The 14,685-nt window shown below is 49.4% G+C and overlaps 1 protein-coding gene across 1 annotated transcript; it reads left to right on the top strand.

Annotated features, from left to right (window-relative positions):
- Window positions 1-429: 429 nt before the first annotated feature.
- On the top strand, window positions 430-12,491 carry LOC102442773 (ATP-binding cassette sub-family B member 10, mitochondrial; the record flags this gene model as incomplete). The annotated part of the gene is made up of 11 exons (XM_006108806.3): window positions 430-632; window positions 1,585-1,719; window positions 2,486-2,632; window positions 3,573-3,708; window positions 5,028-5,123; window positions 6,033-6,242; window positions 6,536-6,615; window positions 7,452-7,632; window positions 8,463-8,506; window positions 10,196-10,230; window positions 11,158-12,491. Coding segments are annotated over 11 exons (1,499 nt in total), but the record flags the coding sequence as incomplete, so codon positions are not given.
- Between the last annotated feature and the right edge of the window lie 2,194 nt (window positions 12,492-14,685).

The raw sequence follows: 14,685 nt of genomic DNA, 5'->3' as shown, positions 1-14,685 counted from the left end.
GCCCGCCACAGTCACGACAGCGCCCCGGACGCCCGGCTCCACGTCGGTTGCTGGCCATTGAGTGAATAAAATAAATACTCGGTAGATAATTAACCAGTTGTTGCCATTTGGAAGTTCAATTCAGAAAAGGTTGCCGAGGAAGGACACCATTAGCTCTCGAGCAGTCACTGTAGTAAAACGTCTTTGTAAATAAGTCGTGAGCATCTCAGTCAGGTTATATTTGCACGATCCCTGTAGCCTCTCCTCCGCCTCCCGGCTGCAGGGGCGAAGGGAGAATAATGCTCATTTCTGGCAGCTTCCTGCCCAGCTGCCAGGGCCCCGCTGAGTGTCCCCAGGGACCAACAGGGCAGCAGCCGAGCCTCCGAGGCCGCAGGCGGAGAGGTGCTGACCTCGGGCCCCTCGCTGACCCGGCCCCGTTGGCTTTTGCAGGGCAGCGCATCGTGAACCGGCTGCGAGCTTCCTTGTTCTCCTCCGTCCTGAGGCAGGAGGTGGCTTTCTTTGACAAGACCCGCACGGGCGAGCTGATCAACCGCCTCTCCTCGGACACGGCGCTCCTGGGCCGCTCGGTGACCGAAAACCTCTCGGACGGGCTCCGGGCCGGGGCCCAGGCCTCGGTCGGGATCGGCATGATGGTACGTCGGCCCCCCCTGCGTCGGCACCTTCTGGTCAGGGCTGGGCCTGCGCCAGGCCTCTCGTGTCCGGGAGGAGCTCGGGGTGAGCTGCTCTCTTCGCTCTGTAGCCACTGGCCAGAGCGCCACCTGCTTCCCGCATGGCCTCTTGCACTGCATGTCCCAGGACGCAGTCCTCTCTGGAGGCAGGACCGCTGCTTTAGAAAAGGTGGCGTGTGGCCTGGGCTTTCTGAGGATGCTCGAAGGCAGCAGGGGGAAGGAACCTTCTGGTGCTGAGCAGTGGGTCCGAGGGAAGACAGGAAGTCACACCTGCCACCACAGGCGGTGCCACCCCTGCCCGAGGGACCCCTTCCTCTCCTCCTCGCCTGGGAGGGAAGATCAGTCCCCCTCCTTCCAGACGCCTCTCGCCACTCCCACGCCTTTGTGTTGTCCTAAGTCCGTGGTCGGCAAACTGCGGCTCTTTGGCCCCTTGAGTGTGGCTCTTCCACAAAATACCACGTGTGGGCAGAGCCTTGTTCTGATTATGCTATTTTCTGAGCAAATGAGATTTGGCAGATCTTAATAATTTGTTGAAGGGGTGCTAGTACCATTTAAGATACGGTCACCAAATTGCAGGGTTGACCGGAAACCCCACCAGGCCACTTCTGGAAGTCAGCTGTTTTGAGCAGGTCCAGCTGTCAAGAGTCGCTCCTCATGCTGAGTTCAGATCCACGTGCTTCCAGAGCGGCGGGGGTCAAAGGCTCCCGCCCTGTCTGCAGCAGCTCTTGGTCACGTGACTCCTGTGTGGCATGCTCAGTATTCGTGGGTTTTATGAGAAATTCCACCAGTACAGCCTGTCTCTTCACTGAAACACACACACACACACACACACACACACACACACGCACCTACAATAGGTCGTGAGAATTTGCTGCTACTCCGTGTAACAAATACCTTCTGGCTTTGTTTCTGACAGTTTTTTGTCTCGCCGCATCTGGCCACTTTCGTTTTGAGTGTGGTGCCTCCAATATCCATCCTTGCCGTGATTTATGGACGATACCTCCGGAAACTGACCAAGCTCACTCAGGACTCCCTGGCACAAGCCACGCAGGTAGGTACAGGCCTTCCTTGGCACGGTCCCCCCTGAGTGAGCTCAGAGCCACCTGTGGGCGGACCCTAGGAAGTGTGCTCAGACTTGGCAAAAACTGCTTACTTTTCCTTAACGTTAGAACTGAAATACTCTGCCTTCTAGACTAGATCACTACCCACGTGTCAGAATAGATCCAACTTAACTGAACATGACCTGGACTTCTTCCTTCTTCCCATCACTATTTCTTGTAGGACAAAAAAGCTAACCATATTTTCCAAACACTTTCTGGGTGCCACTCTGTTCTCCGTTCATTAATAAAGGTAGCTTTGCAATGCTGTCCAGTATTGTCTTCTTAAAAAATTAAAAATAATTCTTACATTTTCGTATTACAAAAACCATCCATGTTTCTCTTCGAAAATATAAAGGGAAAAAATAATAGGCATCAGCCTGCCTCTCAATGAACATTATTAATATCTTGGAGCCTGTCCTTTTTATATCTTTTTCTCGGCGTGAAGACATAGTTCTGTATCTAGCTGTATACCCTCCAGTTTATCTTTCCATGTACCTCTGTATAAGCTGTGCATCTGCACAGATCGATGTTTCCAAAAATAAGATTGTTCGGGACTCTCTCCTTTGCAGCCTGTTTTTGACTAAGTCACGTGTCCCTGCAACTTCCATTGCTCGTGTCTTAAAAATGAGAGCCGGTTTCCAGTTGTGCCTCCAGAACTCTTGACATGTGACCTTGGCCCCCCCCCCTCCGCCCCCCGAAATGTCTTTGTTCTCCCAGCTAGCCGAGGAACGCATCGGAAACATCAGAACTGTTCGAGCTTTCGGGAAAGAGATGACTGAAATCGAGAAATACACCAGCAAAGTGGACTTCGTGATGCAGTTAGCAAGGAAAGAGGCGATCGCTCGGGCGGGCTTCTTCGGAGCAGTAAGTGCATCGTTGCGGATGTTGTCATTGGGAGAGAGTGCTATTCTGTGACTCTGGCCATAGATAGAAAGTGAGTCTATTCTACCTCAGGACTAAGAATTGTCTTCCTTAGAGTGTTTTTGTGAGAGAGGAGGAAACCAATAAATGTAAGGAAGGAAAAGGCAGTGGGCAGGGGAGACCAGACACTGTGGGATCAGGCACTGGTTCTCAGCGTCACGTGGGTGCTGCTGAGACAGGCAGACTGTCCGCCCCTTCCAGACCTGTTGAACCGGAAACGCTGCGGTGGGGCCAGCAGTCTGTTTGAACAGGTTCCCCGCGTCTTCTGCTGTTTCCAAAAGCATAACCTCAGTGCACTTCGAGAAGGAAGTGCCCCAAACTGATCATAATGAATAGATAGGACACTGACCTAGAAGCTCACCAGGTTCGTAACATGTCAAATCTGGACAGAACTGCACAGGTGACGCACAATGGCCGGGATTCAGCAGGTAAGGAACAGGCCCCGAGGAGGCAGCGCACCCGAGACCCCACATCCGACCGGTCAAGGTGGATCAGAGATCCCGGACTCCGGTCTCCTGGCCCGTCCGTGCCCAGGGCGTCACGTTAGCCTATGTAAACACACATGTCAGTTATGTGCTCACTGCCTCCAGTTAGGGGAGGAATCCTTCATGTTATTTTTTTCTTTTGCACACCGAGCAAATAGAGTAGAATAGGAACCTGAGGGGTGACCCAGCTTCTAGGTTTCCGTGTTGATGAGATTATTTCTTTGGATATCGCAGTGTTTTTAAAGTACGTCTTCATTTGAAATTCAGAGGAAAACGTAATAGTTTGGAGAAGCCTTGCCGTGATAGTTAATGAGGAAGGGGTTACAGGCCGTGGTCTTGCTGTCTCCTGTGTGGGTCTCTGCCTCCCCCCTGACTTCTGCGTTTCTTTCACTCGACAGACCGGGCTCTCTGGGAACCTGATCGTGCTCTCCGTGCTGTACAAAGGCGGGCTGCTGATGGGCAGCGCCCACATGACCGTGGGCGAGCTCTCCTCCTTCCTCATGTACGCTTTCTGGGTTGGATTGAGCATCGGAGGTATATGATCTAACCGGGCGTGGGGAGTTACACGTGGAAAATCCGGTTCTTGTTTCTGAAAGTAAAACTTCACTCTCCTATTGTTCCATCTCTCAGCAAGTAACTGCACCTGAAAAAGCTCTGTCCTAGAATCTTATCCCCACTCGACCATGTTTCATCTTCTGAGGACCCCCATACTGTTTTCCATAGTGGCTGCCCCCCTTCACAACCCCACCACCAGCGCCCACAAGTCCCCATCTCTTCACATCCTATCCAGGACTTACTATTGGTTGACTTTTGACAGTAGCCATTCTGACAGGTGTGACGGGATATCATTGTGGTTTTGACTTGCATTTCCCTGATAACACGTGATACTGAGCATCTTTTCATGTCTGTTGGCCATCTGTGCGTCTTCTCTGGAGAAATGTTTATTCAAGTCAGAAAGCCCAGAAATAAACCCACAGTCAGATGGTCAATTAATCTACAGTAAGAGAGACAGGATTATACAAGAGGGAAATGAGTCTCATCAGTAAATGGTGTTGGGAAAACTGGATAGATATATGCAGGAAAAGATAGGAAACTAGACCACTCTCTTACATGATATACAAAAATAAGCTCAAAATATATGAAAGACTTAAATACTGGTACACAGAAGACCTAAAACCAGAAAACTCCCTTTGACATCAGTCTTAGCAGTATTTTTTTGGATATGTCTCCCTGAGCAAAGGAAACAAAAGAAAAAAGAAACAAATGGGACTGCCTCAAATTAAAAACGTTCTGCACAGCGAGGGAAACCACCAATAAAACGAAAAAAAACCTACTGGGTGGGACAGAGGTCACTTTAAGAAGAGATTGTTGGGGTATTTAACATTGCCAGATTCCTGTTCGGTCTGTAGCCCAGTAAAAGTTGAATTTTGAATGCCTAAAAGGGAGGTTTGGTTTTTGTAGGTATGAATATTGGGGTACTTTATTTCCCTTCAAGTATAGGCTAAGCATTATATTTTATTTATATTGCTATGTTTCTGGCTCGGCAGAATTTCCTCTGTAGCACTGTCCTTTGAATTCAGTGGTTGATTAGTGCGGCCGTATGTGTTTGTAAATTCCCTGACCAACCACTGAATCCTCATTAGAAATCAGGGAAATCGGAGGAGGAGACGCTGAAGGAGAACGAGGGTATGAGACGGAGGGGATTCTGCCCATGGGTTCCCAGGCAGCTGCCTCGGGTCCTTCTTTGAAAGCGTCAGGTTTTACGTTAAAAGCACCTGTCACTTTGCCCAGCGGGAGGGGAGCAGCCGACGGCTGTGGCCGGCACCGGTGACGGATGTAGCGTCTCCCCTCAGGTCTGAGCTCATTCTACTCGGAGCTGATGAAAGGACTGGGCGCCGGGGGCCGCCTCTGGGAGCTGCTGGAGAGGAAGCCGGGGCTGCCTTTCGATGGTGGGTCTGCAGGGCCTTTGCCCTTTCTCGTGGGGGTCACAGGTGTGCTCCCTGCCCTGCCTGCAGGAGGGGCACGAGGGGGGAGGTCAGCAGCGGGGCGGGGGGCCCCGGGATGTCCCTGGAAGCACGGGGCTGACCACAGGCTGTGCCGCCCACCGCTCACCTCCCCGCAGGGGCCCTGTTGCCAGGGGCCAGGGCCCTGCTCGTCCCCCGATCTGTTCTCCTTGGTGGTTGTGATGCGTGTATGGGGGGCAGGAGGAAAGGAAGAGGCATCATACGTGTAAAAGCCTCTGCATGTATTGGTTTTAGGGGATGGCGTGAGGAATGCTGGTACTGATGTACTGATGGTCTTGGCCAGCTGCTTCCCGGGAGGCCAGTCCTCAGGGCTCAGGAGGAGTGGCCGTGAGCTGTGACCATCCCCAAGCCCTCCTGGGGCCTTGCTGGCGAACGCCCAGTATTGCCCAGTGCACTCCAGGACCGGGGCAGGGGAAGTAGCCCAGGGGGCACCAGGCAGCACGGACCCTGCCCCCTCTGCTCCGTGGCTGGGGTGTGTCGTCATTCTCTCAGAACACGGGAGCAAGGGAGCGACAGAGGCTGGCTCAGGGCGGCGGGAGCCCCCTCCAGGCCGTGGTCGCTCGGGCAGGTGGTTGGCTGTGAGCACAGTGACCTGCAGGGGAGCTAGGACAGTACCTTCCACCTCTCGGGGCTGCGAGAAGCAAACAGGGCCTGTGCACTGCCTTGACTGGGGGGCGTGCGGAGCAGCTAAGGGTAGACAGAGGCCTCTTCCTGACTTGCCCGGGTAGCACCCCCAGGGCTGCTGGGGGCGGCATGTTAGTCAGACAGGTGGGAGCTGCGTTCACCTGGGACTGCCCTCCGCACTGAGTGATGACGCTCCGTCTTCCGTTTCAGAGGGGCTGACCTTGAACGAGAAGAGCTTCCAGGGTGCGCTGGAGTTCAAGAACGTGCACTTCACCTACCCGGCTCGCCCCGAGGTGCCCATCTTCCAGGACTTCAGCCTCTCCATCCCCTCGGGGTCCGTCACGGCGCTGGTGGGCCCCAGTGGGTCCGGCAAATCCACGGTGGTTTCCCTCCTGCTGAGGCTGTACGACCCCCTTTCAGGTGAGCGGGTGGGTCCTCACCTCGGAGGGAGGGCGGGGCTGTTCTCGCCCGTCTCACGCCTGTGCCCTGCACGAGGGCTCCATGTGCAAAGAGCTGGGGGGAGAATTTATTTCGACTTCAGAATGCTCAGGAGACTTTAAAAAGGCCCAACGGCGTCCGGTTTAATGTAAGATCGTCCCGGGGTGGCGTCTGTCGGTCTCTCCTTTTGTGAGACTTTCAACCTTTCAAAAACGGCGCCTGGAGCCTCCCTGCCCGACCTGGTGTTTACGCCCGTGGCTTTCCTCCCTCCACAGGGACCATCAGTCTGGACGGTCGTGACATCCGCCAGCTGAACCCCGTCTGGCTGAGATCCAAGATCGGGACAGTGAGTCAGGTAGGAGGAAGGGGGTATTTTTATTGTGTTTTTCTTTTAAAGCTGCATTTGTTGCTCGCTTTTTGCTTGGTCTTGAGTCTCCGTGAGAAGGATGGCGGTTTTTCAGATGCACTGAACTGGTCTCACGTGGCAGATTGCGTAGGTTTGTAAACAGTGCCGTTTCTCAGGGCCTCACGCACTTTAACCCGCTGAAGCACTGACTTTTTAAATTTATTTTTTATTTATTCTTAAAATATATTTTCATTGATTTCAGAGAGGAAGGGAGAGGGAGAGAGAGATAGAAACATCCATGATGAGAGGGAATCATTGATCAGCTGCCTCCTGCACGCCCCACACTGGGAACTGAGCCTGCAACCTGGGCACGTGCCCTTGACTGGAATCAAACCCGGAACCCTTCAGTCCGCAGGACGATGCTTTATCCACTGAGCTGAACCAGCTAGAGCTGGTTTGTGTATATTTCAAAAAGCAATGTCCTCGGTGGAAGGCAGGCCGCCGGAAAATGCAGAGGGGCTTGTGGTCTCCCAGGGCCTCACGACTCCCAAGAAGAGGGAGCTTGCATTTATGAAGTGCCTACTGTGTGCCAAGTGCTGTGCAGGCGTCTGCCATGGATCTCCCTCCCTGCAGTGGGGTGGGAGCTACAGATGATGAGATCAGTCCTGCTGGGCGATGCATGAGGAATGAGGAGGTGGAGCCAGGAAAGCAGCATGTGCTCTTTGGGGGCAGTTTAATGGTCTCTCAGATGTAAGAGCTTCGCGGAGTGAGCCCCACGGTGTTCGCCAGGCGTGTGAAGTCTGTTTTGAACTTTGAGGTCAACATGTTTTATCTCCAATTTGCAGGAACCAATTTTGTTCTCTTGCTCAATTGCTGAGAACATTGCTTACGGGGCCGAGGACCCTTCTGCGGTGACTGCTGAGCAGGTGGAGAAGGTGGCGGAAGTCGCCAACGCAACTGCTTTCATCCGCAGCTTCCCGCAGGGGTTCAGCACTATGGTCGGAGAAAAGGGTGTTCTTCTCTCAGGTGCCTGTTGTTCTGTTTTTAAATGTATTTCTATTGATGTCAGAGAGGAAGAGGGAGGGACAGAGAGAGAGAAACATCAATCAGGAGAGAGAGTCACTGATCCCTGCCTCCTGCACGCCCCACACTGGGATTGAGCCCGCAACCTGGGCATGTGCCCTTGACCAGAATCGAACCTGGGACCCTTCAGTCCGCAGGCCGACGCTCTATCCACTGAGCCAAACCGGCTAGGGCTGTGCCAGGCATTTTCTAAACGCATTACACGTATTATCTCATTTAATCTTAAAAAACCCTATGAAGCAGATCCTATCACTGTTCCCTTTTCACTGGGGCACAAGAGAAGCTGTCCAAGCTGGGAAGTGACAGAGCGGAGTCTGCACCTGCAGGGGAAGGGCCACAGGGAAACCAGGAGCCCAGGGAACCCCAGGTTCCTGAGCAGAACACGCAGAGGACGGGAGCAGAGAGCATCTGCCTCAGAGCGTCACCCCTGGCCCTTCCTTCCTCATGTTATGCTCCTCTTTCCCCGGCCCAGAGAAGAAACTGGGGAAAAATCAATGGGAAAATATCCTGGGGTGAGGATTAGAAAAGAAAAGAAAAAAGGCCTGGTGCATTGGAACACCTCAGTTAATGTTAGCTAGCATAATATTTGTTACTGTGAATCCTGAGGTTAATGAGGAGGAGGATGTTTTAAAACAGGTTTCCGTTCTGCCATCTGTCTTAGCGAGGGCTGCCTGGGAGAAGCTGCCTTCCAGTTGCCACATGGCTTCTTAGAAAAGCCCGTTACCAGGAATTGGTGTTCAGGCTTTGCATTAAAACACCCCTGTCGTTGCCAGGTGGGCAGAAGCAGCGGATCGCCATCGCCCGGGCGCTGCTGAAGGTGAGCCTGCGGCCCCGCGGGGCGGTTGTTTAGCTTTTCATAGAGACCTTGTAACTTGTAATTTCCTATTTTCCTTCTCCCTGTTCTTCCCTTTTTCCTTGGAGGGGAGGGAAGATACATGATTGACAGTTCTGGTGAGAGAGGAGTGAGGCCTTCGCTGAGTGCACGCTGTCCAGACTTAACAACTATTTTGGGGCTATGAGGAGGCCAGGCCTTGACAGAGGGAGAAGCAGACAGTGTAACGAATGAAACAGTGATCGTATCAGAATCTAGAACAGGACCAGTGTGCTTGCTGGTAAAATCCGTAATCAGCTGCTAAGCTGAGTAATACAGACTTGAAATACTTGTCCAAGACTTCTGAGAGGAAAGGGAACGCATTTTAGCTGGAAGTCAGACATGGGATGTTTTAGGAAGGGTTAGTCTTTCCTCTGTTATTTAACGACTCTCCTCCGATGGATAAGTGATTTAAAAAACTGCTTTATTGAAGCATAACTTACACACCAGGAACTTCCATTTTCAATGTACTTCCAGTGACTTACAGTAAATTTACAGTTACTCAGCCATCGCACAATCAAAACAAAACAAATATTTCCTTTTTATGTTAGAGCATTTCTATCCCCCTCAGATAAACCCTTGTACCATGTGTCGCCTTTCCCCATTCCCGCCTCGGCCTCAGGCGCAGCTCATCTGCTCGCTGTCTAGACTGGCCTCTCTGGTCATCTCAGCTCGATGGAATCCGACAAGAGATGGTCGTTAGCCTGTCTCACTAGCTTATGTCTTTGCGTTTCCTCATGTTGTCGCCTCTGTCAGAACTCTCTTCCTCTCTATGGCTGAGTGGTACCCTCCCTGGGGCTGGCCCACGGGCTGTGTATCCGTTCACCACGGATGACATCGGGGCTGTTTCCGGTTCGGGGCCCTTGTGAATAGCGCTGCTGAGAACGATGGGGCGGAGGTTTGGTGGACACGTTTTCCTTTCTTGTGATCAACCCCCGGGCCAAGCTAGGATGGAGCGTGTTAGTGCATCAGCTCCCCTTACGTTTTCGTCTTACGTGCTGCTCCCAGCGGAACAGCAGGCAGGGCCTGGAGGGCCTGGCCTCCGTGGGACTCACTTCAGAGCCGCCTCGCACTGCGGTTGATTGACAGCAGGAAAAAGTGCCCTGAGAGCAGCACCCAGCCCCGGGGTCACTGTGATACGGTCTCAAGTCGCCTCCAGCCCCCGTTCTGTGCTCATCACAGTCACCTACGAGCTGTGGTTCTCTTTCTCTGCAGCAGTTCTGTTGTGATACCATTCACACACTCTACAACTCACCCATGAGAAATGATAATTCAGTGGGTTTTCGTGTATTTAGTGTTGTGTATCCATCCCAGAAGCAATGTTAGGACCTTGTCATCACCCCGGAAAGAGATGCCGTCCGCTGTCGCAGTCACCCACACCCCCTGCCTTGTGGCCCCAGCGACCCCAGCCCCCAGGGACCACGGACCTGCTCTGTCGCTAGGGATGCGCCTACTCTGGACACTCCCTGTAGAGTCACACGACATGTAGCGTTTCGCGTCTGACTCACTCACTGAGCAGAAGGTTTTCAGTGTTCATCATGTTGTATCATGTACGGCACTTCATTTATTTTCATTCTTGGGAGTTTGTGTTTTTCTAATAACAATGTTTTCTTTTTCATGTTTTTCCTTCTTTAGAATCCCAAAATTCTCCTCCTGGATGAAGCCACCAGGTGAGGATAGCTCAGTCCTACATGTGATTATATAAAGCGAAGGCGTCCTTTTCCAAAGACACACCTTCCTGTACTTCACAGCGTTGCCACTGCCAGGGCCCTTTCCCTACTTTATTTATTTATTTTTTAATATATTTTTATTGATTTTTTTCAGAGAGGAAGGGAGAGGGATAGAGAGTTAGAAACATCAATGAGAGAGAAACATCGATCAGCTGCCTCCCGCACACTCCCCACTGGGGATGTGCCTGCAGCCAAGGTACATGCCCTTGACTGGAATCGAACCTGGGACCCCTGAGTCTGCAGGCCGACACTCCATCCACCGAGCCAAACCGGCCAGGGCCCTTTCCCTACTTTAAAATGACCGAGTCTGTCTGAGTGAGTGACAGTCAGGAGGTAGGGGCAGGCTGAGCTGGAGGGAGGGTTGTAGCTCCAGGTGAGACACCGGTATGATGAGTCCCCGATCACTCCCATCAGCTTCTACTTATGTGACAAGTTTTGCGGAAATGTAGAGGCCCCGCTTCCTGGTTAATAGCACCGTTATACTATCAAACATGTAAAGTAAACCCAAGAAGTTACCATCTAGAATTCAGCGGTTCTCGACCTTCCTAATGCCGTGACCCTTTCATACAGTTCCTCATGTTGTGGTGACCCCCAATTTCATTGTTACAAATTGAACGCAATTAAAGCATCATGATTCATCACAAAAACAATATGTCATTATATATGTGTTTTCCGATGGTCTTGGGCGACCCCTGTGAAAGGGTCATTCGACCCCCAAAAGGGTCGCGACCCACAGGTTGAGAACCGCTGATCTAGATCCTAGTGAACATTCACTGCTAGCGCAGGGCCGCTGTGCGTGTAAAGCGAACGCATGGGCCGCAGTCTGCCCGGCACTGACTCTGCTTTCTCGCCGGTTTCCCGCTCAAGCGCGTTGGATGCTGAGAATGAGTATCTGGTGCAGGAAGCTCTGGACCGACTCATGGAAGGAAGGACGGTGCTGATCATCGCCCATCGTCTGTCCACCATCAAGAATGCTGATAGGGTGGCTGTTCTCGACCGAGGAAAAATTATCGAATGTGGGAACCATGACGAGCTGCTTGCCAAACCAGACGGGATATACAGAAAATTGATGAACAAACAAAGCTTCGTGTCGGCATGAAGAAGCAATTGCTGGCCAAGTGAATCCAAGAGACTTTAAAACAAAACAGCACTGCAGGGGGGAAATTCCTTAGAGAGGGTATGGAATCTGTAAATGATACTTCGAGTTCTTTGAAATAGGCCTATTTTTCCCAAAGTATATAAACTATTGTTTTGAGATGAACCTGTTCTCAAAACCTTTACAGTCAGAGTTTTAATAATTATAACTTTCTAAATGTCTATAGCACTGAAGTTATTTTCAGGTTTTATACTTTATTTTATCTTGGAATATTTTCATACAGCATGGCACCTCATTTTTTTTTACCTGCTGTTTGAGATGGAAGTTATTGTCAAATGACAACTTTAAAAGGGAATTATAAATTAAAAGGCCTAATTATTTTAGGCCTGTTTGCCAATCACTGTGTAATTCTCTTGGTAGTATTCTGCCCTCTTTGGGTCGAATGGTACCGGGTTGTGTCATAGAACAGTGGTCGGCAAACTGCGGCTCTCGAGCCACACGCGGCTCTTTGGCCCCTTGCGTGTGGCCACGAAGTTTCAATCGCACTGTACGTGCGTGCCCGCACGTGGTATTTTGTGGAAGAGCCACACTCCAGGGGCCGCAGTTTGCCGACCACTGTCATAGAAGATGAAAACCTAGCCATTTATTTTATCCTCATGCTCATGAAGTGAGCCTGCGAGTCATACATACAGAGGTAGTGACTGCCTCCTGGCGGGAAGGGAACGTTCATATTCTCCATCCCCTGCGTCTTCAGAGGCGTGAGAGCACAGGAGGCTGTGTCCCTCTGGGACGAGGCTGTGTGTGGGTGTGTGTGGTCTTTAACGTTTTGGGCACATGAGAACCTGATGACTTTGAAAAGGGGAAGAGGCAGCCCCATCTTTGCCTAGGAAAACTTCTATTTTCACTACTCACCTATTTCTCTCTGTGAGCCCCCCGGAAAGTGAGGCGTGGGCTGCCAGGCATTATCCAGAAAGATGTAAAAATGAATTTTACATGATGTTGTCTAAGGCTTGTTCTGAAAATTGTATTTTAAAAATGTATCAGCCCTAACCCAAATTTGACGGCCTTTTCTCAGTTACTTAAATACATTTGAAGTGTCATTTAATGAGGCGAAAATCTGAATAATGTAACTGTAATTTTCAACCTTAAAACATTTGAAGAAAGTTTAGACCAGGGGTGGGCAAACTTTTTAACTCGAGGGCCACAATGGGTTCTCAAACTGGACCGGAGGGCCGGAACAAAAGCATGGATGGTTTGTGTGAACTACTATAAATTCAAAGTAAACATCATTACATAAAAGGGTACGGTCTTTTTTTTTTTTTTTTAGTTTTATTCATTTCAAGCGGGCCGGATCCGGCCCGCGGGCCGTAGTTTGCCCACGGCTGGTTTAGACGTTCTTGCTATTCTACAGAATATCAAGAAACCTCAAGAACTTGTCAGTCTTCTGAAAAGAGGACATTAATAACTCTCTTCTATTAATAACTATAGTTTCATTCACCTGAATGCCTCAGCATTCCTAAAGCAGTGCTGACAACCACCAGATTTGCCAAATTTCATGTCAGTGCTGATCACTTGCTCTTGCCTCCAGAAAAAATGCTTTTTTTCTGCATAGGTGACGCCAGACCTAAGAAGTAACTATGTTGAGATAAGTAAAATGGAAGTTTCCTCCTGTACTAAGTAATTGTTAGTTCCCTGGCTAGACTGGAAGAAGAATCCACTATTTCATGATAAGCAGGGAGACATATAATTCATTCTACATCAGGGAATTCATTCATGAATAAGTGGACTGTGTGTTTTGGATTGGTAAGCAGTACACCTGTGACCATCATTTGAACAGACTTCTCTTGTCGTCTCTGCACAGTGTGCTGTGACGGACGGTGTGGTTCAGCAGCTACAGAGCTGGGCGAGAGGGAAGTCTGTGCCACAGAAGGACTTACAAACCCGAACTTGATCATTATGTGTCATTTTCTAATACAAGATGTTCAGTGTGTCTTTAGGTTACATTTATATCGTGGATTAAAATTTATAGTGAACTTTATCTGTGTCTGTCCCTTCTTTTCTCTTTTTGCTATTTTTATTCAGTTTATTGGGGTGACTGATTAACAGCACTATATACCAGGTAAGTTTCAAGTGTGGACGTCTACAATACCTTGCAACCAAGTATGTGCCCTTGATCGGTGATTGAACCTGCAACCCCTCTGGCGTGTGGACCAGCGCTCTAACCACTGAGCACACTGGCCAGAGCTTGATGTTATTATTTTCAAAGAACCAGCTCTTGGTTGCATTCATTTTTCGATTGTATTTTTTCTCTATTTTGTTAAATTCTGCTCTGGTTTTTATTATTTCCTTCCTTCTACCGACTTTGTTCTTTTTCTAGTTACTCAGGGTGAAATGTTAGGTTGTTTAGTTGAGATTTCTCTTATTCTTGAGGTAAGTCTGTAATGCTGTAAACTTCCTTCTTAGTACCGCTTTTGCTGCTTCTCTCAAATCTTGATGTCACGTGGTCATTCTCATTTACCCCTATTATCTTTCGATCTATTTCTTCTTTGACCCAGTCTTTGTTTAGCACCATGTTGTTTAATCTCCACATATTTGTGGTTCTTTTCCGCTTCTTTTTTGTAGTTGATTTTTCCATTTCAAAGCATTGTGGTTGGAAAATATCCTTGGTATGATCGCAATCTTCTTAGGTATGCAAACCTACTTTTGTGTGTGTTGAGAATATTCCATGTGCACTAGAGAAGAATGTATATCTTCCCTACTGTTCTGGGATGAAACACTTGGTAAATATCGATTATGTCTATTTGGTCTAATGCATCATTTAAGGCTGATATTTCCTTATTGATTTTCTATTTGGATCATCTGTACATCACTGTCAATGGGGTATTCAGGTCCCCTACTATAAATTTATTTTTATCAATTTCTCCCTTTAGTTCTGTTAGTGATTGCTTTATATATTTTGGTGCTCTCTGGTGGGGTGCATATATAGTAATAAGTGTTATGTCTTCATGATGTATTATCCCCTTTATCACTATGAAATATCCATCTGTGTCTCTTGTTACCTTTTATATCTTGAAATCTATTTTGTCTGATATAAATACAGTTATACCTGTTTTTCTCTGAATGCCATTTCCCACCCCTTTGAGTCTGTCTTTGCAGCTAAGATGTGTCTCCTGAAGGCAGTGATCGTTGTTTTGTTTGCTGATCCATCCCAAAAACTCCTCTGTGCCTTTTAATTGATGAGTTCAATCCATAAATATATGTTTATATATTTTTTAATTGATTTTAGAGAGGGAGGAAAA

Source organism: Myotis lucifugus, unplaced genomic scaffold, assembly GCF_000147115.1.
Source record: "Myotis lucifugus unplaced genomic scaffold, Myoluc2.0 scaffold_3630, whole genome shotgun sequence".
Taxonomy (NCBI): domain Eukaryota; kingdom Metazoa; phylum Chordata; class Mammalia; order Chiroptera; family Vespertilionidae; genus Myotis; species Myotis lucifugus.
This window is presented reverse-complemented; position numbering and strand designations above follow the sequence as displayed.